The following is a 26,421-nucleotide window of genomic DNA, read 5'->3' as shown; positions in this document are numbered from 1 at the left end:
AATAATTTTTGTTTTGCAGGAAATTTTGAGATTTCAGATTTTTATTCCAATTTGGAATGAGAATTTTTCAAACTTTGGAATGTCCCATGTAACAGAAATTCCAGTCTCTGACTGAGCTCTCTCAATAACCATTTTGATAAGAGTTAGGAGAAAAGTTACAATTTTTAAAAATTGACAAAAAAGAAAACAGGGTCTAACTTGAACCAAATGAAATTTTTTTGGGGGCGGGGAAGAGAAGTCAAAGTTTTTCTACTAGCTGTAGCCACAACGATGTGGCTGAACTGCTAATAATAAATGTTGGGCGGTGCTTCAGGCCACAACATGCCATCCCATCCTTCCCTGCCCCCCAGTATGGAAATAGAGTTGATTAGGAGCAGTGGCAGAAGCACATAGTACAGTTTTTCAAAGGCTGGCAGATCTCATACTGCAGTGTTTCTCAAACTTGGGACACCGCTTGTTCACGGAAAGCTCCTGGTGGGCTGGGCCGGTTTGTTTACCTGCCGCATCTGCAGGTTCGGCCAATCGCGGCTCCCACTGGCCGCTGTGAGGAATGTTTTGAAATGATGACTTAAACAATATCTGTGTTATTATTGTAGTGAACATGATCAAGACACTCATTAAAGGCCAGAGGCTGGCAATTAAATCAACGAGGGTAGAGCAAGGAGACACCTCAGGGAGAACTCTGGCTGGTGATTTGATGAGCACAGATGCAGTAGGACAGTGTTTCCCAAACTTTGGATGCGGCTTGTTCAGGGAAAGCCCCTGGCAGGCTGGGCTGGCTTGTTTACCTGCAGCATCCGGAGGTTCGGCTGATCGCAGCTCCCACTGGCTGCGGTTTGCTGCTGCAGGCCAATGGGGGCTGCGGGAAGCGGTGCCTGGGGAAACAGCACGGGCCGAGGGATGTACTGGCCGCCACTTCCTGCAGCGCCCGTTGACCTGCAGCGGCGAACCACGGCCAGTGGAAGCCGCAATCAGCTGAACCTCTGGATGCTGCAGGTAAACAAGCCAGCCCAGCCCGCCAGGAGCTTTCCCTGAACAAGCGGCATCCAAAGTTTGGAAAACACTGCCCTACCGCATCTGTGCTCATCAAATCACCAGCCAGAGTTCTCCCTGAGGTGTCTCCTTGCTCTACCCTCGTTGATTTAATTGCCAGTCTCTGGCCTTTAATGAGTGTCTTGATCATGTTCACTACAATAAATAACACAGATATTGTTTAAATCATCATTTCAAAACATTCCTCACAGCAAGAAGGACTTGGAGATGAACATGTAAACAGGGAAAAGGCAGAAAGGCACATGCAGGGCTTGATTTTCTCCAGAGAACACAGAGAGGTGTCTCATGCTCCAGCCCTCCCTCAGTCGTCCTGCCTGGGGACAGGGGCAATTTTATCTTGAGGGTGATGCTTCCTGGTTGCCCCACTGGTGGAGAATGCCCAGGAAATGTGCTAGATCAGTGCATCACCTGATAGCCTTGGTCGTAGTCCTATTCATTCAACACCTCATACAATTAGTAGCACCAGTTGGCTGTAAGCTGCCTAGCAGGAGCGGCACCTTGGGCATATGCCCCATGATAACATTCATCCCTTCCACCCATCAGACTTGGCTTCACTAGGGCACTGACCTTTGCATTATACTGGCCGAGACCAGTGTAGAACCCAGGGGTGAATCACACTGACTACTCAGGGAAGGGGAACGAAGAAAAAAGAAAGGTGCATGCCATGTACATACAGTGAAAAGTACTTGGGAATTTGTAGAACCATTTGGTATGTGAGCCAAATGGAAATTTAGTTTCAGTATATGTGTCGGTCAGGTGAGAGGTGATGACTATATTTAAATTTAAAAACATGATGCCTACCTATGGCTTATAGAACCCTAACATCAGTGAAAAACATGGGTTCTCATATGGGGTGGAGGGTTCTGACCATCCTCCCTCTTCATATGGCTAGATTAGATAGAGGTTCCGATGCTTAAAACCTGAAAACCTCTATTCCAAACAAATCTGAATTCTTAGGGAATCTAGACAATTTATATTCTATTAATGGGTGTGATGCATTCAGTTACAGGAGGAGAAACTGTTTAGGTAGATTTCAGAGTAGCAGCCGTGTTAGTCAGTATTCGCAAAAAGAAAAGGAGTACTTGTGGCACCTTAGAGACTAACAAATTTATTAGAGCATAAGCTTTCGTGAGCTACAGCTCACTTCATCGGATGCATTTGGTGGAAAAAAAACCCCCACCAAATGCATCCGATGAAGTGAGCTGTAGCTCACGAAAGCTTATACTCTAATAAATTTGTTAGTCTCTAAGGTGCCACAAGTACTCCTTTTCTGTTTAGGTAGAAAAGTTCTGTTTCCAAATATTTAGATTAAAATGCTGCACAGCTCCCCCCACTCTGTCTAAAAAAATCATTATTTTATCCTCTTGCTGTAGTGTAAATGTACCTTGCTGTACTTAGAGACTACTTTGTGTGTTCCTTCCACAGCAGCAGTCAACTTATGCGCGTTCTAAATTTTAAGTAGTATTTCTACTTCCTTAATGAAAGGATAAAACAATCATAAAAAAACCAAGGAAACAGGAAACCATAGTGAAGCAAAAGTAAATGACCTAACAGGAAAAGAAGAGTAAGCATAAAGCTTGTTTGGCTTGGATACATGTCTCAGCATGAGTAGTTTTTCCATAGGAAACCAATCATTAATTTTCTCCAAAATAATATGCAAAAAATAAATATTTCTACATACCAAACGTGTAACGGTAGCTCACGGAGAGCAACAAGGGAAGCTTTGCTTATGGGAAGAGGCCAGGGAACTAGTATTGTCTGTCAAATGTAGTTCCTTTTTTAATATGAATTTTGTTAGGCACAAATAGTTTCCTTAGATATCTGTACAGAGAGGTGTGCAGTGCATATCAGTATATAGACTTCTTTATTTAAAATACTAGCATAATGAGAAAATATCATGAACCTCAAAGAAAACATATCAGTGACCCAAATATTTGACCATAATCAGATGCTGTGTAGTCGGAGCATGTGAACTGTATGGAAATTACTGCCCTTGTAGGAATTGGAGTGCATTTTATATAACAAATTAATATTATAATCGCCTTTGTATTGACAAAGAAATTAAAATTTTAACTTTAACTGCAGTCCCCAAGCTGCTGTCTATGGCAAGGAAATGACAGTGCAGGACTAAATCAAAAACTAAACTGATATTTTGAAAAGGGAATGCACAAGTTTTCAAATAAATTAAAGTTGCCTCTAATTTAGCAATTTGGACCCAGAAGCCCTGGATCAAAACAGAATTACCTATTACTTCTCAGTAGTTAGGCAATTAGAATTCTGCCCTGTTCAAAATGTTTCCATTTAACTGATGCTACCCAGATGTGATAACAGTAAACTATGACAGCAATAGAGACTCAACCTCCGGTGGAAAGGGGCCCTCTAGGCTTGCTTGGAAATGCTCAAAACCTCACTAACATTAGTCTCATGATGAAAATGAGTTTGAAATCTCTAAATATTTATATTGCATATGTATATGGTCTTGATCCCACAAATCCTTCCTCACATGGATAGTCCCCGATCTTATGATCAGTCATATTGAAGTGAAAAGGACTACATGCACTAGGGAGGGTTTTTAGGATAAGGCCTACATATTTGTTTATAGAAAAGTGAGAGAATCAGGCCTTCAGTCTGGGGCTTCATTTTTATTGCTAGGTGAGATCTGGGATAGAAAGACTGAGGAAAAATGTAGTTCATTTCAATGATAGTTTTTCCCTGAGGGATTTCATTTAATCTTATCATTCTTCATACTCACAAGTTTGGAGAGCCTTAAAAGCCAAACAGTAACAGAGGACAGCTTGTTAGTTAGCCTTGCCATGTTTTCATGCACAAAACTGTTCTTGATTTTACTGGGATTTCCCTACACAGACAGATGCAAAATCAGACCAGACCGTTTACATGGTCTTATAACCAAGCTAAACAAATTCTCTAAGTAATTGTTCTTTTGTGTCATAACCAGATCAGAAGATTTTCTAAAAGAAGCCTGATTTCATTGCATTACTAAAACATGTGATAAGATCAATTATTACAGTAGAACCCCTATTTTATTAACTAATTGGGGACTGAGGAGTTCATATAATCAAAAATTTCATAAAATTGAACATCTCATAATTACAGTAGGTGTGGTGCATAAGATAATTTATTAATTATTTGGTAATAGGGTACATAACAAATGGTAATAAAAGAATACAGCATGCCTGATTTTTCTTTGAAATAATTCCATCTTTTCTTTACCACCAAATCTCTCAGTATGTTTAAACCTGTACATCAGCTTGAATGTTGGCTAAAGGATTGAAATCACGTTCGGTTGCAGAAAGATGACTTGGGCGGCAGAAAAATTATTCATATAAGTGTTCATTAATAAGACAGCTCATAAAATTGAGGTTCTGCTGTATATAGTAGGAAATGAAATAAGAAGGGCATATAATGCTCAACAGAAACAAATTATTTTTTTGTTGAGTCATAGCAGGTTCTTTGAAATACACCCCATATAGAGAGAGAGAGAGAGAGAGAGAGAGAGAGAGTACATATACTATACATTAATATATTTATATCCATGTGTTTGCATGCTTGCATATAACGATTATTAATTTTTCTAGGTTCTAAAGGCAGTGATATAACATTTCCAATACTAGCCTTTTCTAATTAATTAATGGTGGACACTGGCATTAAATTGAATTCTGAAGTGTCAGAGTTAGTATTAAATGATTGTTTTTCTGATTTTGTACTTGAAACCTAACTAACCTGTGTGCAAATCTATTCTAGTTCTAATAAGGTTAATCCCACCAGCAATGTGGTTAACCTTCAAATCAACATCAGTGCTGTGGCTCAAGTACAGATCATAGGGTAAGCACTTTAGTATTTCAATTCATACTTGCAATCAATGCACATTTTTTCAACGAATCTTTATATAACTGTGTATTATTTATGGCCCAATCCTGCAAGGTCTTTTAAGTGCAGAACTCTCATTGATTTCTGGGGAATACCACACGCACAAGCTTTGCAGGATGAGGGCTTTAGGTCCTGTCATGTGGAGGAAATGGGCTCTGTGCCCACACAGAGCCCTATTGTCTTCATATATTCAATTGTGTACGCACATAGAAACTGCAGGTTCAATTCTGGAGTCTGGAATTATCATAATAAATGACAACAAGAAATTTGGAAGGGGTATTAAACCGTTTTGTTACAGGACATAAATAAACTATCAGGATGAAACCTATGTGTGTGTGTGTGTGCGCGTGGGGGAGGAGATTAACACACATCTGCCTACTGCAGGGGTCTTACATTTTCCTCTGAACCAGCTGTGGGATAGTAGGCTAGATGGGGCCTTTGGTGTGATCCAGACCAGTAATTACTACATTTTTATATCCTCGTATATTTGGAAACTGAAAAAGGCAAGAAGCAAGAGGAACTTGTGATAAATATTCAAAATACATAGTTAATCTAGAGAGCTTTCCACTTTGGTCCTGAACAGTGTTAATGATTTAGCATGGACAAGGTTAATTGTTGCTTGGACAGTAGTATGCTGTTGCTGATATCTAAACTAGACCCAATACATAAAATGAAGTACTCTATTAATGTTTGTGTCTAGCACCCTAAAGCATCCCAGGCACCTCACAGATCGTAGAGAAGACATGGTCCCTGATCCAAAGAACAAACAATTTAAGATGATCTGTCTCAGAGTTTTCTTTAGCCCTTTACCCTAGTATCTATCTGACCAATATATGCTGGTCTTAAAATTATATAAATCACATTATCAATATGTATTATTGATACCACATATATTAATATGCATTAAGCACACAATATCAATATAACATATAATTTCTAATATTTATATTGCCTGAATTGGCCTTTGTCTTGTATAATTCTGAGAGAGACCAGGCAAGGAGTAAAAAGAAAAGGAGTACTTGTGGCACCTTAGAGACTAACAAATTTATTTGAGCCCAACTTGTGTTGGTGGAAGGCACTGCAAACTATGGTTTTATAGTCCTGTTCACTGATGCTAAGTATCCCATAAGACTTTGCTAAACTGAAGTAATCTTTGGCATTAGAAAATAACAAACTTGTCTAAGGCAAAATTTGTTAACCTTTTACCCTGGAACAAGCTAGGGAGGTACCTTCACACTCATGCTAGTATCCAAAACAAAGATAAGGAAAGGTACAGAACAACAATTCATGGAACAGAGATGAACTGATGGGTTGGATTTTAGTAACATGTAAAAAGTCTTATAACTTATAAAATCATCCCATAAATACTCCTAGCTGAAATGTGTATCTTTGGGAGCAAACATTCTGTGTAAGGTGAATTTAACAAACACTGCATGAGACTGCTTCCCAGAAACTGGTATCATATTGAACTTTTCTTCCTGTACTACTACTGAATTTTAGCAATAAACCTGACTGACATTGGTTATTTGGTCTCCTGAATGTATTTCATACCTAACCAAAGTATGGTTAAGCAATTGACTATGTAATTTATCAACAATCTAAGTGCTTCCCAGCTAACAGCATAAAGAAGACTAAAAGAAAGGGGGTTATTCAAAGGAACATGAGGGGCAAACCAAGGAAAATGTGGCCTTCTGTTAAGGGTTACTTTTTTGTAAAGCAGTGTTTGTTTTAAAAATGTTCAGGATTAAAGTGAGTTTGCATCATTTTCTGGGATAGTCAGAGGTAGTAGAGAGGAAAGGAGTTAGAGAGAGAGGTGATTTTTTGGCAAGGTGGTGTTATGGGAGAGGATTTATAGAGACTGAAACAAAGGATGATTGGGAAGACTACATCGAGGGAAGAGAAAGTGGAGATTGAGGATGAGGATTGAGGATGTAGTAAGGAGAAGAAAGCAAGGTGCACTCTGTGTGTGTGTGTGTGTGTGTGTGTGTGTGTGTGTGTGTGTGTGTGTGTGTGTGTGAGAGAGAGAGAGTTGTCAAGAGTAGGTGATGATGTCAACAAACAGTAAGAGGTTAGAGAGAATGAGTGAACCAATTCAGGTGAAATGTTCAGTAATCATAGCCCTAAAATCACGGGGCTGTAGATTCTGCAGACATTCTTCCCACCCCTACTGCAGCTGGTGATGGTGAGTGCTTGTGCTCATAGAGGAATCTGTGCCTCCAGAAATATGCTGGACCTGGTGGACAAGGGCCATGTGGGTGCAGCATGGCCTTTGGGGCCTGATGCCCTGGAGATGCTGGTGCTGGTTCAGTGGCAGCCAAGGAAGCAAGTGGGACTGAGCATGTGCTGAAGTGCTTAGCTGAACCAGGGACAAAATAAAGATATAAACTGGCAACAGAGCTGGTTGAAAACATTGCTATACTGAGGGGAGGGATCTTCCCTATTAAAGTGCCTCCTGTTTTTCAGTGATGATTCTAGCATGCTGGGTGCATCCACAGATTACTCTTCTATGGGCTCTTACTTGTCTCTACTGTAATGCATTTTCTACACTGCAATATGCATGTCTTTTGATGAAAATCTATGAACAGCTGGGCCTAGGCATTTGGAAAACCAACATCAAATATTAGAGAACGTACCCCAAAATAGGCCTTAGGGACAGGTGACCTGGGTTGCTGCCCAGGGTGCTAAAAACTAGGGTGTGTAACAAACATGAGAATTGTTTCATATAAGGACTTGTAGTCAGCATACTCTCCACTTTATGGGCTTGTCCCTTTGCTTTTGGTATTTGCCATAATATGATGGATGTGTGAAGAAACATCACAGGGTCTTTGCCAGAGAGATTTTGCTAATTAAGGAACTGAACCTCAGAGAAGCTAACCACCCCAACTCTCAGGGAATTGGTGGAGTGGGGAGAGAAATAATTGAATATTTTATTAAGGAAGTTTGACAAAATTCATCATATTATTTGCTCAATATATATGTGAGTTATTCTGCCACATCTGAGGTAGGGAAATATCTTCATCAAATAATTTATTAAAACAAATGAAAAAATTTTGAACCATCCCTTGTCGTGCTTCCTGTTGGAGTTTGGTAATGCTGTTTGTCATTTTTTCTTTAAGATATCCATGTTTCAGTGACTATTCGTGTGATTTCCACTTGCTTGTAGCCAAGCCTCTGGCAGAGAACACCATAGGAAGGAAGTCAATTAGTATGGGAAGACTTGCTGAAGGCAGAAGTTTCTTAACAAGGATTAGATTACTGCACACCCACAGTGGACTGTAAATGTTTCTCAGGGTATGTCTGCACTTTGAGCCAGTGGTGTGAATTCCAGCACGAGGCGATTCCCATGCTAGCTCTGCTCAAACTCGTGCCAAAAATAGAGTGTAGCTGCAGCAACAGAAGGGGCTAGCTCCCCAAGAATATACCTAGTGTTGTGGAAAGTGCACCTCCACCTCGAAGTGTAGACTTACCCTCATTGGTTAAAGTTACATATCTGGAAACCACACCCACACGCAGCCTTGACTACACAAATCTGTAAAATTTGAAGGGCATTATTTGGAAGACAACTGCCTAGATTTATCATGCAGTGATATGCTGAAAGTTTCCATTCCAGTGGTTTTAGTTTTTGAAACATGGTCTAGTGAACATACTAATTACTATAATTAATAAGAAGAGACTTATTAAGTCTAAGAAGAGACTGGTTTTGAGACTCGTTAGATAGCTAAACAACTGGAAGCTATTTGTGTATATACGTTTTTACATATCTTCCATTGAAATCAGGGGCAAATGTAAAATCTGATACACAAGAGTCATCGTGTGTGTTTGAGGTATCCTTTCAGTGCTGTGGGTTCTGCAGTCGTTGCAAAGATTACCCGCTGAGCTATGAATGTTATTTCACCAGTGATAGATATGATATCCTTTAACTGGTTTTGGAATAGAATGTGTAAAGGAACAGAACAAAAAGGAATTTAATTATACGAAATGTAAGAGGTGTTTGTAGCATTTCATGGCATGTGGAATACTTGGTGGTGAAGTGATAGGCATTTCATACAATGGTACTTCTGTTGTAGCATGTCATTAGTAACTTGTGGCAAACCACAACCTAGGTGGCATCTCACCAAAAATAAAAGCCAGCACATTACATGCCTTTCCTTTCACTTGAAAGCATATCACATTCTCATCAATCAGTTATGTATGGTCCTATGAGACCTTGCCTATTCATAGTGCTTTGAATAAATGCAATGGCTAAATAATCCTGTGAAATTCCATTAGTTTACAGAACAAGAAACAACCAAACTTGCTTTGAACTACAGCTTTGAATAGCAACCAGTGTATATCTTAACAATTGGGTTTTTTTTCTTTTTGGAGGAGGAGTACCACTCCAACTAACAAAAAATGCTTTATAAACTCCTGGCAGAAACTCATTATGCAAAATTGCACTTTTTTCCCCCAAGATAAGTACTCTGATTATCATTTTTGTTGAGACCTCTCTTTGTATGTATAAAATGGTATCTTTACTAACAGGCTAGGGCTGTGAAAAGGCAAATTGGTTCTTTTTGAGAAAGAAAAATGCATTTTGAAAGTATAAGGAAAATTGAAATATTACTATACCTGGTTTGATTTGAAATGTACCCTTCCTTTACTGTTTTTTTATGCAGGCAATAAGTGTATGTTTAGCACAGCTTGCCTGGTATAGCTTCAGGCCCTGCTGCTGTCCCAGTTTGCCTTTGCTAATAGTCCCTCTTCCAGGTTTAAAGCCCTTTATCAGCCCATAGTTGGAGCTGCTCATTCAGGTCTCCATGCAGGTCTCCCTCCCAGGCCTTCTGCCTGGAAGCTCTGGAGAGTTCTCACCTGCCCTCTTCCCAAAACCTTCTTAGCTGGCTTCTGCTCCCTGAAGCATGGCTCTCTGCCTGGGAACTAAGGAGAGACTCTCTGAATTCAGCCTTGTTGAACTCCAGGTTGCTTTTACATTCCCCAGAAGCCATGGTCCAGTTCCAGACTACTCCCTGTCATGTGGGCCCTTGTGTCATTCATTTCACCTGAGGAGGTGGGCTAAGCCTGCCAGAAGTGAGGCTGAACCGAACCCCTTTCAGGGCCAGCTTACCCGGTGATGGTATGGTACACAATTGTGTGTGACTTCTATAGCTTTAATAAAAAGTAAAATACGTGATTTCTTTCACTGTCATAAGAAAGTGTTGCAGAAATAAAGTGACAGCAGTATAGAATAAATTTGGTGAGTTTCATTTAAATATTCAGTCTCATACCAATTTTTTTTAAAAAATTCAGTATTTTGTAATAGACAGGACTGTGTAAATCAACATTTTAAATTAAATATGGTGATATGAAAAACATTTTTCCATAAAATACGAAATATTATCTAAGAGAAACATCCAAAGAATGGTGAAATAAGAGTGACCAAATTATCATGATGATTGAGGTCATAGGTCAAATCCAAATTCTTATTGTACATTTTGGGCAAATTGCCTTTCAAAAGACTTTACCTATTTTATTTTATTTTATTAGTGTTTCTGTGGGGCTGATTCCCCCATCTTCTACTCCTATCAGTTTAGTAGGAGTCCTTAGACAATATGTTATTCAAACATTCAGATTTCTAAATTAAATACAAAATAAAATTAATCAAAATGTAGAGATAAATACCATTCAAATTAACCTGATTTACTTCATTTATTATAAAAATAGCAGCCATCCCAAGCATCCATTGTAAAATCTGTTAAAATAAACTTTACGTGCCCCTGTATTCTTTTATTTTAAAATAATTGTAACTGAATGTCCAAATTTATGTTTTTTAAATTGTTTCTGTTGATGAGAAGAAAACTGCATGAGGAATTGAATAGGAAACACTGGCTTTTAAAGCCTTCTCTTTTTTATTTATAGCACAGCCAGTGTTTTGCAATATTTTAGTGGTTCCTTAAAGTGACATGTGTCAGGGCTTTGTTTCCTAATCTCCAAAGAAGCATTAAAACAAAGATTACTACTGGAAGGAAAGCAATTTGTGAAATTTAACAGATTAGAGCCAAGCACCTAATCTAAAATTCTCTTACTTTTTAAAAATATATATTAATTTTGTGTGTCCTATTTGGCTTTAGTTTATGAATGTGGCTTCTGGTATCCTTGCTTTTGTGAGTTGATGGCCTTTTTACAGCTCAAGGGAATATTCAGAATTACCAATATAGAACAGGCTTGCTTTAACATTGTGAAGTCATAACATATGAACATAGCTGTTCTTTCCCTGTGTTTCCAAACTACTCCAGATGCTCTCCACTTGTTCTTATCCAATATTACTTTATTTTCTGCTATATTCTGCAGCATAGTTTCTGTCATATATTTCAGTGATTGTGCATGACATTAGAACTGGAAACTGAAACCTTTTTTTCTTCCAAAGACATTTTAAAATGTCAGCAATTGCAACAAAAGTATTGGTTCTTCTGTTCTTCAAGGAGCAACCTGCTCCTATGGATCTGCATTCTGTGTTGAGATTCAAGAGAAAGCTATTTTTAACATCAGTGGTTAGAAGGCCATGATTATTATGTTATATGTTTAATCAAACGTTAACCTAGATGAAAAATTCATTTGTGATTTAATTTTTTTACAACATGTTGTTGGCCCAAACATGAATTTCCAGCTCTGAGAGAGAACACATTTAAACATGACACCCCTCCTCAAAGCTGCATAATCTTAAAATTAGTACCAAGTGGGTTTTAAGCAAAACTGCCATCAATGTTAACTGCTGCAATGAAGGGGTAATATTTAATTTGATTATTTATTATTTTAACACAAATCTACTTCTGTTGCAGGCAGTATTGTTGGATGTCCGTTGCAGGATGTACTGACCAGAACTCACGTAATGGGCTAGAAGAGAATCTTGGGCTGTGATAGTTTAAGATCTCATAGGCTAAACTGGGTTAAAGTTAGTGACTGGATGGGAGGCCTCTAAGGAACTTGCAGGTGCTGCAGCAAATAGTATTTGTGATTTAGATAGGAATTTTAAAAGAATTTAATACTACTCAGCCTTTTCTGAGATGGTAGGGAGGAAAATTAAATAGGAGGCTAGAAGAAAGAAAATTGTGAAGTTCTAATTTACTTTGGGATGGAGATGCAAAGAAGGTAGAAAAGCATCTGATCCAGGTTTCATTATGTACTATGTCCTTTTTTCTTAACCCTTGTTTACTTATTGTATGATGCTCTAACATTTTGGATAATTGTTATGAATGTTACTGTCTTTGAACCAAAAAAGGGAGATGATCCAGTGTTTAGGACACTAGCCAGGGTTGAGGAGCACTGGGTAAAATTCCTTGCTGCACAACAGACTTTCTGTGACCCTAGGCAAGTTGCACATCTTCAAATGGGAATAATAATACTTCCTTACCTAACAAGGGTGTTGCAAGGATAAACACATTGAAGATTGTGAGGCACTCAGATACTACAAAAAGGGAGGCCAAATAAGTACCTAAGATAGATAAAATTGGCTTTAAAAAGGAAGTAGAATGTAAAGTTCTAGACTCTGGAAACTCTGGATGAGGATGAGAAGAAAAACCTGAAGTTTTTGTGCAGAGCACTAACCTGAGTTTATAGTATTGAGTGATGCCTTCAGATACCAGAGTGAGGAGTATGCTATAAATACCTAGACAGATAACGCTCTTCCCTCCAAGTCAACAGAGAATCAGTCCTCTAATGGTTGGGGGCAACATGTGGCTGGAGGGTGCCATCCTTCAGACAAAATGTAAGGCTGAGATACTGACCATTAGTGGTCATTAAAGAGTCTATTGCACTTTTTGGAAGTGTTATCCCATTCACCTAGCATAATTCTAGTGACCATTCGGCCTATCTAAAATTTATTTGTAGTTTCAACTGGATAAAGTAGTCTTACCTTAAAGGTAATATATATGATGATAACATAGCAGATGAATCTGCAAGTGACATATTAAGCCTTTTTATATATTGCAGTGTGTCTCATCCTCCACAAATTGTTTTGCCACTTCACAACTGGGAGCCTAAAGATGAGCCCACCAAAGAAGAGGATGTTGGCCCTTTAGTAGAACACATTTATGAGGTATAATTTAAAGGCATTTAGCTTCTTATAGGTCTCCATTGAGTTCATTTGGAGTTTGGTCATTGTCATCATCTGGAGCTGGATACAAGTCTTAATGCAAATATTGTTACTCTAGGCGTTGGTCCAAATTCAGTCCCGGAGTAACCAGGCACAACTCCTATGGTTTAGTGAGAGAGGCACCAGTTTATGCCAGGGCAGGATTTAGTCCCTGGTCATTAAGGAATCCTAAACACTTTTGGTGTTTACTGAATACTAACCAGGAAGCTGTGGACCAGATCCGAAGCACATTAAAGTGAACGCTGAGTTTTTCCATTGACTTCAATGGGTTTTTGAGCAGGCCCTATGAGAACTATAAAAATGATAAAATATGTTGCCTTTAAAATGTAAGTAACTCCAAAAATCACAGCAACTTAAATGCAACAACATGTTCTCTGCTCTCCAAGTAAAGATGTGTAGCTTCCAAAAGAACAACAAAAAACTTCACAAGTATACACAAGGAAGCTTTGTGTATTAATATTTTCAAGCGTACGTCTTTCCATCATGTGTTTTTTCTTCTGGAGATATACTGATTAAATAGAAAAGGGGTTCATGTTCAAAACAAGTACTTTTAATGAACTAGACTGAATAGAGACCATGTTTTGAATTTGATAGATGACCTTCTGCAAGGGTTCAAAGTTCTTCACTTACGGTTACAATTAACAAGCCAGTAGTCCGGAAAGGACTGGCAATTTGAAACAGAGAAAGAACCACTAAACTTAAACAAAATTATATGATTAAAATTTTCAAGCCAAATACTGAAGTTAAATTAATCAGAGATATCAACCTATGAACAAAATGAAGTGTTATGTTCTAATTTTACAGCTTAATGTGTTTCTACAACTTGTAATAAGGATCTTCATGTTACCCCTCTTGGGCTCTGTTGCAGCAGTGCACTGAAAAATGTATGTAACTTTCAGCACATTTGTAGTCCCATTTAGTAAGGAATCCCCTATGGGTTAGTCACAAATAAAAAACTTCACTGAAAAAGAAGTAAGGTTGAAAATGTGTGTCACTGGATTCCAGTTAAAGCCCAGAAACCAACAGTGCACCCTCTTCACAAAAAAAACTTCTAAAATGTCTCAGAATGAACAGCAAAGCATCCAGCTTATTCCACTCTTACACCAGACCCAATTTACGCCACCTACCCAAACTTAAAATTGCCCTCACACATTTGTGAAAGTATGTGCTCATGTGAAAAAAAATTTAGAAGGTTTGAGCGCCTCATTTCTTTTCTGATTTCTTTTTTTTTACCAAACTTCCCAGAAAAACTCTTCTCTGGGATGTGCTGTGACCTCTGAGATTTCAGGAAGATTTTGGAGAAAGCTGGCTTGAAGAGGTTTGAAAACTGGGTTTTTAATAATGAGGAAGTAGATTGAGCCTTCACTATGAAACAGCTACTGCTGCTCCCTCAAAGAGGGTTAAGTTCTGACACTGATGCAACAGCTATACATTTCCAGTAACTCCATTGTTGTAAATGAAGACAGAATTTAGAACTTTATTTTCTCATCCCCACTTTGTAGGCAATTGAAGACCTTAGCATCAGAAGTAAAAATACAGGTGAGAAAGCCACTAAGCACTGCATATAGACCGGGACCTAGGAAATCTGTGTGTTATTCCCACATCTGCTAATGTCCTTCTAGCTGATCCTGAGCAAGTCACTTCACTTCTCTGTGCTTCAGGTTCCCCACCTATAAAATGAGAATAATGATGTTTACCTCTTTTGTAAGGCTCATTGAGATCTCTGGCTGAAAAGTGTTGTAAGGTCTAAATGGATGTTGCTGTTGTTCCTGGTCTTGGAAAGTTGTATATTGATGGGTTTTGTTATTTATTTGACAGCTGTACAATATTGGACCGAGTGCCATCAATGAAACATTACTCCATGTTGGATGGCCTGCATCCAGTCGAGAGGAGTCTCTTCTTTATGTTCTTCATATTCAGACACATGGACCATTGCAATGTCAAACAAGCTCTGCTATCAATATATTGCAAATAAAGGTAGGATACTTGCTATTGTTTTTTAGCCTTGTCTTACATTTTGTTTGCTTTTTTGGTCTGCCATGCCACACTGAGCTGAAGGTTTCATTCAGCTGTTCACAGTGGCATCCAGATAATTTTCCTAACTTGGAAAATGTCACTATTTAGAATGTGTAGAACCTGACAAGCGTTGTACTGTGATGTGTGTTAAATCTCTCTCCTATTTTTTATTAAGGGACTCTGGTTTCAGTTGCAAGATTGCAGCCCCAAGAATTAGACACAAGATGATTTTACAAACAAGAACTTTGCTCTCTCTATTTTTAAGAGGCAATTTTATTACAGCTCTAAATAGACAATGCAGGATTTTGCAGCTCTTGTGAGACCCTGTAAATTCTTGTGCCATTAGTTTGCAAATGCCAGCTCCCAAGAGCACAATATTTGGGAGATACTTGCAGATGCTCACATATATCAAGGCGCCTCAGTTTGGCTTATCTCTACATACAACTGGTTAATACAACATAAAACTGGTTTGTTTATCTAATGCACATTGCACTTTCTGACAAAACTCTGGGTGAATCTCATAACATGCAAGTAGTCTGATGTTTGTGGTTCAAGTTCATAGTTTCACAAGTTTATGAAAATGTTAACAATGGAAAAATATTAGCTCCCTACCACATTTTAGTTTTTGGACTGAAGACTCCATCATCATACAATTTTTCTTTGGTTTGAGAAGACTGGCATTTTTGCTGTATCCTAATCTAATGCTAAAAAGTGTATGCATGATTAACTCAGCTTAACTGCATCAAATTAAATGATCAGCTGCTAGACAAGATTACTAGTTGCACACTTTCCTTCTCTAAATTAATTCAGATTATTATTGATTGGATACATAGAAATAAGACTACTTTGTAGAGACTAGAGTCTGACTCTGATTATACTTATATTGGCTTTATTGGAATTTATATTACAATAAAAACTCAAATTGGCTAGTCATACAGAAATGTACAGTAGCAAGATCTAGTGTCTGTCCCCAAAGAGTTTACAATCTAAAAAGAGAAAAAGCAGATAAAGGCTAAATCAGAAAGTCAGAAAACATTCAGGCAAAATGCTCAGAGAATTGTGCCTGGCGCACACGTTCTTACTGCCCGCTTTTTAAAAAATATACATGAACTATCCTACCTGCAATTTCCACGTCACCTTTTTGTTCTGCTAAATAACAAATGAGTAGGATTTCATTCCATCTGTACATGAAATGTGCTACCAGAGAGTTTTCTTGTAATGCTGGTAAACTTACCTGGCTATCCAGGTACATTCTCAGCTATGGGGTGCACTCATAGTTCAAGACATTTTTGTCAGATTGATAAGATTATATCATGGGCACTTTTAGTTTCCTGCAATTGTTGAACAGCAAAGTTCATATTTGTTTGTAATAAAAAACTGCACTATGATTTTGGGACTATGGTGCCCCGGATGCTGGTCAGCAGTTACTGAGACTTCTTGTCTATATTCTTCCTGATGTTGATGGTCAAAAGACAAGTGTGTGCCTCAGTCACGTTATCTGAAAAATAGAAATAATACCCACTGAGGAGTGCTGTGAGAGTTAACAAATTTCTCTTTTTGCTTAATAAAGTGTTTTGATATTCTCCAATGGAAGGTGCTATAGAAGGGCTACGTTTTAACATCACGTAAATAAGATCACTGGTTTTGTACAAGATGATCAAATGTTTCTTCTCTAGAAATGAAAATTCTCCCATCTTTTATTCTTCCCCTTCTACTTGCAAATGCTGGATCATTTGGCAGAACAAAGACTCAAAGTTGCACATCACTAATGCATAAAATTTGAAAAAAACAATTGAGTTCCTGAAATAAAAATCTGCAGAATAAGTATTCTGTATTGTACTATACTTGTTATAACATTTATTTCCTTAGTAAGGTTGCTTAAAATCTTCAAGTAATTTGAAGAAGCTTTCTGTCCATTTCTTAGACTTAATATTTAGTTTGTGTATGAAATAGTTTATGTACATGCTTTTCTTAGAAATCTTGTTTAATACATATCATATCGGGTATGACTTTACTACAGTTAGCAATTATTGGGACAGTATAAATAAATAACTTGCAATACATCTTATAATACTTGCCAATTTCATTCAGAATTATTGGTGTATTATAAGTATAGGGAGCAACTCTGAGATAAAACCCTGAGGTCCTCACTGAAAGGTGCTTTTAAGATGCAAGGCACCAACATCCCAGAGCTGCCTGATGAACAGGCAAAGAGTGACAACTGTGGCTGCTACAGCCATCCCCTTTTAAAGGGCTCTAAAACATTTTCCCTTTATGGCTGGTGGAGATGGAAGGAATCTATTACTCCACCTTCTTCCCAGGCTCCTTTGGCGTGGCCAACATTGCTAGACCCATGAAGTTCTTGTGCTCAAGTGAGCAAAAGAACTGGGGGTTTAGATTCTAAGCATTTTGGGGCAGGCATCATCCTTTCTATTCAGTCTTTGTACAGCACCTAGCACAATGGGATCTTAGGGCTGGGATTCCTAGACACTAGTGAAATACTAATACTAACCAGCCCCGGTACTGGGCACAAATGGCCCCTGGGGAAGGCTTCTTGCACATGCACACACATCTTGCACTCATACCCAGCAGTCAACCATAATAATCTGGCATTAAGTTTTTGCCAAGTCTTCACCCATACTCCCACAGAAGCCAACTCAAATTTCCCTGAGTTAAAAAACTTAGAATTTGGTCCATTTGCTTTTAAATACGGTATTTTCTTATCAGACCCTAGTGATTGTTTTCACTACTATTAACTACACCACAGGTGCTTGGCATTTTTTAACAAATTGCCTGCTTTGTTATTTATATTTCAACTCTAATGGTTTGTTTTTAGCTGGCATGTATGGAGATTTTTTTATATTGTATATTCATGTACTTTAAATTGTATAGTATGTGAATTCCCACATTACGTAAAATGATAAACTCTATCTCCAGGTAGTCACATTAGGATTCTGTTTTTATAGCTGTTTTTAAGTGCTCATGGTTTTTAATATTTCAACAAATACCTATTGTTTCTGACTGTGCTATAACATTTAATTGCTGAGTGCAGTGCTGAATGGAATGTAATACACTAATGGGAGGTACTAGGTATGAATGCCTGATGAAAGGATTCATACGGTATATTATTATTTTATAACTTTGTGGAAGCTTTTGCTTTGTCAGCGGTATGATGCACTTATCAGTATAACCTTTCACTTGTCTCTTGTTAGTCATTTTTACAATGGAATGCTTCTCAAATTATTTCAGTGACACTGGCACAAAAATAGGACCAACTGGTTTTCTATTCTGCATTATTGTTAATTAATGTGATGCATCCAAATTATTTTCCTTTCTATGGATCTGATTCTCTATTCATAGCAGCTATGCAGATCTTGGAGTTTGGGATAAACCTATGTATGTAAAGGCCTAGTAGCAACCATTTCACAAAAGCATTGATCGGCCATTCTCAAGAAGTGTGTATTTTAAGATCCACATTTGTTATGGCAGATCCCCCAAAAGGAGCTGGGTTTGGTTCAAAGTCAGAAGATTTCGCAGAATGCTCCAGTTCTACATATTATGCCATAAGAAACAAGATAGCTAATTTAGTAAACATTACTGATTCCAGACACTTCTTGGGGTAAACACTTCTTGTGTGTAGCCAGTAGAGAGTAAGTTGTTAAAGATCTTGTGAGAGAAACAGAGGTCCACATGCAAAACCTATTATAGATCTGTATAAACAGGGATTTCAGAGTCTAATCTATGCCCTACACAAGGGCAGCTACATTGATAGCAGGCCACTGGGGGCTGAAATCCTCAGTGTAGACAAGGACTACCTTTTCCACTGGTACATTTCAGCTTCAGTCTGGCTAGTGCTGCTGTGTATTCCAGAAGCAGCTTAAACAGGCTACTCTTGAAAGTGATGAGTAAAGTGGTACTAACAACAAATTTTTAGGCTTGCTAAGAATTCCAAAAAATCAAAAGATTTGTTCAACCCAAACATTTCAGTTTTGGTTTAAACTAAATATTTTGGTTCAATTTAGAGCATTTTAAACTGTTTTTATTTGAAGGAAGTTATTTTGAACAGAAAAATCAAAACAGTTTGTTTTGAAAATGTTGAAACGAAGTATTTCTTTTTCTGAATATTTTCTTGTTGGCTTTTTGTCAACATGAACTATTCAGTGAAACCAACGTGAATTTGCAGAATGTTTTGGTGTTGCTGAATCTGCACCCCATCCTTCCCTCCCCCCAAAAAAGTTTCAGACAAAATTTTTTACCCAGTTCTAGAGATCAGGATAAGGGAGAAATGCTACATTTTCCTCTGAAGTTCAACAGCTCAAAAACCACTGGTGAGAGCAGGCAGCTGACATACAAAGAGAAATGCCATATCTTTCTTCCCACACAGCTGCTGTGTTCTCAATTATAAATTTGATTTAAGAAGCTGCACTGGGAGCATTATAGTCAGGAGAGAGAAGAGTTCATAGGCAAAAGCATGCTTCAGGCTGTAGTGACATTTTTTATTTTTATTTTTTTAACATATACAGAAAATTACAATTTTTTCACCTTCCTATTTTATTTTCCTTATTACTATCTTATTTTGATAATGGCTACATCTGTTACGTGAATGAGACTGGCTGATAATGAGGGTTGTGATGTCATGTCTCTGTTTTGTGTGGAATTCGATCATGGCAATGGAAGAATCAAAATGAGTAACCAGACTAAATAAGAGTTTAGATGCTCAGCATATTATATCACAAATTTAAAATAGCCTTTCTATATTTTAACTTTACAAAAGCATCATAAACAGAATGATAACTGCTGATACATGAATTTGTTTCAAATAAATAGGGTTAAATAAATACTATCATCATATGTTACTACTTACAGCAAACAGGAAGAGAGGCTGGTGGGGGAAAAGCTTCAATTTCCAGGACAGACTGTATGTTGACTAAGGCTGAGACTTCACCAAAGGGCATTTTATGCCTAACTTAGATGTCTAACTTCCACTGGAGTTAATGGGATTTGGACACCTAATTCCCATAGGCTCCTTTGAAATTTCCAGCCTAAAATGCTTTCGACCTTTCCGTTTCATGCATACCTACCAGCAAACCTTTCCACTGTGCTGACTTGATCTTATCTTGTCTTGTGCAAATGTTTTTCTTATGCTTTTTTCTCCAAAAGGACAGATTTAATCCATCAGTGTTTTTGTATGCTCGGGGGAAGGGGATTTTCTGTTTCTGAGGGGGTTTTTGTGGATGGAAAACCCTTAGAATTGTATTAAATGTACCATCTGCTTACCTTCCCTCCTCCCCTTTATCTGACAGTTATTTCAGGTCAAGTATTTATTCCCCTCTCATGCTGCAAATCACCTTCCAAATGTGACCTTGATGGCACTGGTCTCATGCAGAATGTGACATTAAATTCCAGCCATTCCATGAATCCCATTCTCAGAAACTTTTAATTTTTCCACCAGTTCAGATGGCTAGCTGTTAATGGGTTTTTTCAGGTTCCCTTTTTATAGTGAGGCTTCTACATGAACAGTCATTCTGGCAGGCAAATGACATTTATTTTTGAGGGCTCTAGGCATGCAAACACATTAGTGGGGCATGCAGATGTCTACAGCTATAAACAATTTTCTTTTGTGCAGCATCTTTTATACACGTCACTTTCCAAAACACTCCATGGATTTAAATAACAAATCACAACAGAGGGTGTTGCATGGAAAGAAAAGGAGGAAACCTATGTTTTCAAGCTGAAGCTTGACATGGGAGATTAAGAGCTGAGGAGGTAAAGAGGAATAAAAAGTTTGCTGTAGATGCCAGGCACTGCAGAGAAGGAGGCGTGTGGAGGGGCCAAGAAGACCAAAACTAGACAAATGTAGGGAGCATCAAATGGCTTAGAGAAAGGTATGGTCCATGAGATAGGAGCAAGTGCATGGAAAGCTTTAGAAACAAAGGGCCAAACTCACCCCCCCCCCCCGACTCCAGGAGAATACAATTTTATCTCCTGTACTAACCTGGCCCCGTGGGCCACTGGAGAGATTCAGCTCCCGAGGTAGAACAGGAGCTATTTCCACATGTATCGTTCCCAGGTGGTTCTGCCTGTCAAGCGCAGCTTTGATCTCCAGTTAAAGCCATACAAACTGATGCTGCAATAGGGATGCACTGAATCAGGGTTTAGCCTAGCCATGTCCATCCCATGCCAGCACTGCCAGCTTTTGGAGCTGGAGTTGCTACCCAGGTATCTCCCCATAGAGGATAGGTTGTGGTTGACTGGTGCTGCAAAAAAGCCAGAAGACTTTTCACTCTGGAGAGAATCTTGCTACAGGAGGTGATTTTGAATTGCTTCCTGATGTGAAGAGAGAACTGCTGGAGATGTTTGAGAATTGTATGTGGATACATTTCTTAAACATATGAGAGTGTGGGTTGTAATACTTGGAATAAAGAGAGCTGAAACCTCCACAGACTATTAACCCTGTATAGAACATATACAACATTACTTATTTGTATATATTAGCCTTGTAATCTATTTAGTGTATTTTGTCTTTGAGCATGGGTGCTGGGGGTAAAAAAACATCCTGACTAAAATGTCATTGAAACTATCACATTCCAGAAAACAGTTTGGTTTTGAAAATTTGGTATTTTTAGACAAAAAACAGCTTCATCAAACATTTCCCAACAAGCTTCATTCATGACCCTTGGAATCCTGTGATTGGGATTCTAGCTACCAAACTGGTCACTCAACTATTCTAGTGGATAGAATAAACGTATTTAATGTAAAATATCTGTACTTGAGACGAAGAACAAGTTTTCAGCTGAATCATGGAGACTAGCTTTAGATTTTTGCAATAATTGAATGTCCCTGTTGCCAAAACCCTATACTTTGTGAGATATTCACAATTTTTTTAATCTGGTATTTGACCAACTCTACATTTATATATAATCTGTGATCATATATTGATGGCTTCTTCCAAAGATAAGTTTCAAAGTTTATTACAGTGTATTCCTTTTAATTTGTCATCATTAAGGGGCCCTACATGTACTGATGAGAGAATCTTGGAAATAAATAACACCCATGTGTTACCTCACAGAGAGAATGAGAGAGATTTACTATCTGCTTAAAAATTTCCTTAGTGCAGAGAAAAAAATTAATTTAAGTAAAAGAATTTCATTTCTGATTAACGACTTTTTCAGCAGTTAATTATACTATTCTTCCACTCTGTGGGATGTTAAGAAGTAAACTGTCCTGACCCTCATACATTAAATCAGACAAATGGTAGAAATATAGTACTATGCAGGAATAGCTTATGGAAGGGGTTATGTGTGTATTTATGTCTGTGTTTACCTTTTATACTAAAAAAATATTCTGATAATTGCAAATACTTCTTTTAGGAATTTATTTAAAATAAATGCAAGTTTTGTGCTTCAGAGTTTAAATGCATGCCAGCCTATACATTTCTTTAATCTGAGGCCCTTAAGGAATTGTTTTGGATGTATTTATATGAATTCCTGTTGAGGTCAGATCACAAACTTCATCATATATTTCATTGCAGTTTGACTTGATAAAACTGTGCTAAATTAGAGAATTTATCTCTCCTTCCTGAAAAATGAGGATCCCTTATGTTTCTCTGGAGGCTTCAAGAAAGACAAAGGAAGACTCTAAATGCCTTCTATATCATCTAAACACAAAAATACCAACAATAAAAATAGACTTTGGCTCTGAGATTTCCGTCTCTTAAATTTTCTGTTTGTGAATATTCACTCAAAGTTTAAAGACAAATCAGTTGGAGTTTTTACCAAGTTGGAGAATTTTTGTTATAATAATTAATCTTCCAGAAACAATCACCAAAAATGAGGATAGTAGGATGCAGATCTTTTTGGATGCTGGTAAAACCATTACATTCCTAGAGCCAGATTCTGATCTCTATTAATGACTAGACTTCAGTGGGAGTGACTTTGAATTTACACTGTAACAGAGATCAGAACCTGGGCCCAAGAGTCTAACAAAAACAAATACAGCAATGAAATTGGCTCCAGTAGAGAATGAGGATTGGAAAAAAAAATTATCTAGTGCAATGCAGATTGCTTGATACCATCCTGCTGTCCTATTACAAATCAAGCTGCTAGTTGAAGAAAGTGGTATCTAGTCTCATGGTAGTGCTATTACATTTATAAAAAAACAAGTCAGTATAAAGTTCAAGCTCGCTGAGAAGGCAACATACCTGTTAGAGTAACTGTATGATCTATCATTACAGTTCACTGTCTTTCTTTTCCAGTTTGCTATTCCACAGGACACCCCGGAACTCACTGCTTTTTTGCATAACTCCACTATTCCTCACTATGTCAGGCGGAGGGATGTCACCGTGGTAGAACCACGAAGAAAGAGCTATGCAAAAGTACTGGTGAGCTAATTTGAAATATATAGTGCTGGGACTATATGCGCAAGCTATACAATGTGACCGTTGGTTTTGTCATATTCTCTTTACAGACTTTTAACTTCCTACTGTTCTAAGTGACAAGTAAATGATGGAGCAACTGATTTTTAACTCTCTTGTCTTAACTATGTATTATACACTGCACCATTGATTTTCATGGTACTTTACAGACAAATTGTGACAGATCCTTTACCCAAGGATCTTGCAGTCTAAGGACCGGGTACTGCAGATGGGTCCACAAATGCAGACCTCTCTACAAATGCATTGCCTCAAGTGGCCTCTCTGTGAAAGTAGAGAGGCTCATGGATTGCACACACACATGCCTGCACCCACTCACTCAGGTCTTTCACCCGATCATGGCCTGAAACATAGTAACACTTTTAAAATCTATGCATATATTTTCTTAACGGGGCTTTAGCGTTTTCATAAAATTCTTAAACTCAGCTACTGAAATATACCAAAAATAACAACTATCCCATAACTATTGTCAAGTGCAAATATTCATTCAATAAATACTCAAAACATTCTCTAGCCTCAAGAAATGTCAAGGATTTTGTTCTTTAAAGTATCACAAGCCATCAAAATAGTTCTGGTATTATTTACCAGTTTTTTTAGTTTTCATGGGTAAATATCTAACCGATCAAAAATGTAGGGTCTGTAAAATGTTGGCAAAAGCAAAGACCTCTCACCCAGTGTGGCAAAATAGCACTGAGTATCGGTCTCAAAGCCTTCTGGAACATGAACATCTGGACGATAACATGCTGTCAGTTTTGTTTTTGTTGTTCATACATTGAGTACTCCATGTTTTAGAGTATTTAAGCAGCACAATTACCAGGTCCTTTTGCTTGGAGGCTATATTTCTAAATCGGTGACCCTGAGGCCAAAACCTGGGATTCTTGTGGCCATCGTTTCCATTTATTTTTGTTAACCCCAGCCCGAGTTTCTTTCCTGCTGTCCAGTCTCCTGTTAAACGGTTCACTGTCAGCATATGTTTGAGCTCCTCGCTATCACCAGAATTTGTCACAAATAGTCAGGAAAAAAAAAACCTCTGTAGGCCTAAGCTCTGCTTGCAAAGTAACAAAAAAAGTCTTTACATTATGTCTGAAAATGGAATTTGACTATTTTTTAAATGGGGGAGCCCAAAGCTGAAATTAATTAATGACTTATTTTAATTAAAAATAGAATCAGAGAAGTACTGATTTTATATACCTATGGTGGTTGTGTCCTGCATAATTCTTCCATCAGCAGAAAGACCAACAACGTCACACTTTGGAAATAATTCTGATTCTAGCAAGACGACAAAAAAAAACTAGCCTTTGGAAGACATACCATTCAGTACCACAAAACTTTTAATCCATTTCTCAGTAATGCCTTAATTATCAGTTATATTCCTCTGTAACTACTCTCTTATGTTGCCAACATAGAAAAGACTTCAGCAACTGTGAATGGTTAACAAAATTTATAAGTATGTACAGTATTTGCATCTATGTACTTTAAAATAAGAAGGAACCAGAGATTTTTCAGCAGCTTGATCCAGACAGACAATATTAGATTGATTTCACAGAAACATAGGACGTCCCAGTCTAGATCAGACTAGCAGTTCAACTAGTCCAGGATTCTGTCTCTCACAGTAGAATTAGCCAGATGCTTGAGAAGGTGGCATATGCAGCAGGCATATGTAAAGTATGGAGATGTTTGGTAGTCTCTCGCTAGTCATGTTTGTTTTTAGGCTAGAAAAACAAGCCAATATATTGTTTGTTAGTTGATGCTGATTTTTGCCATTAGCTCATTTGACTGAGTACTGTGTTCAGGACTGGTTAAAAACTTTCCATGAAAATTGTTTTTGCTCACAAATTGGATTTTTAATTAAATTTAAAATATTCATGGAAAGTGTCTGTTTTCCACAGAAAATTTTGACTTTTCATCTGAATATCAAACACTTTTTGGATGAAAACTGAACTGAACTGAATTTTTAATTTTCAGCCCCAAAATTTGTTTGGTTTTCAGTTTTTGATGAAAAGTCAATTTTTTACGGAGGGAGAAGCATTTTCCAGCTAGCTCTAATCCTGTCCTGTCTGTTCTGTTTGCTAAACATTTGGTTTCTTTCCTTTCACTTCTCATGCTTTCCATGTAGTGAAGACTATAAAGGGCTAAATACATTCCTAAGAAAAATAGGAATGTGTGCTCAGGTCTTCAACTTTCAGCCACAATCAGTCTTTTTGCACAGCAATGATTTAGAATCCTAGACTATCAGGGCTGGAATGGACTTCAGGAGGTCATCTAGTCCAAGCCCCTGCTCAAAGCAGGACCAATCCCCAACTAAATCATCCCAGCCAGGGCTTTGTCAAGCCTGACCTTAAAAACCACTAAGGATGGAGATTCCACCACTTCCCTAGATAACCCATTCCAGTGCTTCACCACCCTCCTAGTGAAAAAGTTTTTCCTAATATCCAATCATATTTTGTTAATATGTGTTTTTGTCCTCTGTAATTAGAAATTAAAAAGAAAACAGATGAAAGATTAAATGAAGCTGGTTAGAGAATGACTGAATAGGAAGAATTAAATATGTATATCCTCTACAATAGGTACTGTAAACAAGGCTTATAGCATGAGTCTCTTCTGAGAATGTGGAAAGTAGAGAGGAAGCACACAGCCTCTACTTAAGATGTAATGAGATAGAGATTTATGGGGAGTATTGTTATGCTGGTTATACTGGTGTAGCACTATAGCTAGGTATGACTCTTTCTGGAATATGTTCAGACATAATAAAATATATTAGCACCCTATTCACGAAGGTAGTTACCCAGTTTTATCAGAGTATGGTCTCTGAAAGAGGATATTCTTACAGAAAGTACATTATAGCACTAATGAAGTGCTGTGTCTGTAGAGGTGATACCTTTGCTTCAAGACAATCAAAACCACTTGG

At 37.9% G+C, this 26,421-nt stretch overlaps 1 protein-coding gene across 1 annotated transcript in view; it reads left to right on the top strand.

The window, feature by feature from the left end:
* ITGA8 (integrin subunit alpha 8) overlaps positions 1-26,421 on the top strand; it is a 173,555-nt gene that overhangs the window by 108,411 nt on the left and 38,723 nt on the right. Inside the window, exons 23-26 of the mRNA XM_038392475.2 lie at positions 4,816-4,896; positions 12,904-13,009; positions 14,885-15,043; positions 23,337-23,462. Of these exons, the coding sequence (XP_038248403.1) occupies positions 4,816-4,896; positions 12,904-13,009; positions 14,885-15,043; positions 23,337-23,462 (472 nt within the window). The remainder of the gene's footprint in view (positions 1-4,815; positions 4,897-12,903; positions 13,010-14,884; positions 15,044-23,336; positions 23,463-26,421) is intronic.

Source organism: Dermochelys coriacea, chromosome 2 (genome assembly GCF_009764565.3).
Source record: "Dermochelys coriacea isolate rDerCor1 chromosome 2, rDerCor1.pri.v4, whole genome shotgun sequence".
NCBI classification, from domain to species: domain Eukaryota; kingdom Metazoa; phylum Chordata; order Testudines; family Dermochelyidae; genus Dermochelys; species Dermochelys coriacea.
The sequence above is the reverse complement of the archived record's forward strand: the minus strand, read 5'-3'. Positions and strand labels throughout refer to the sequence as shown.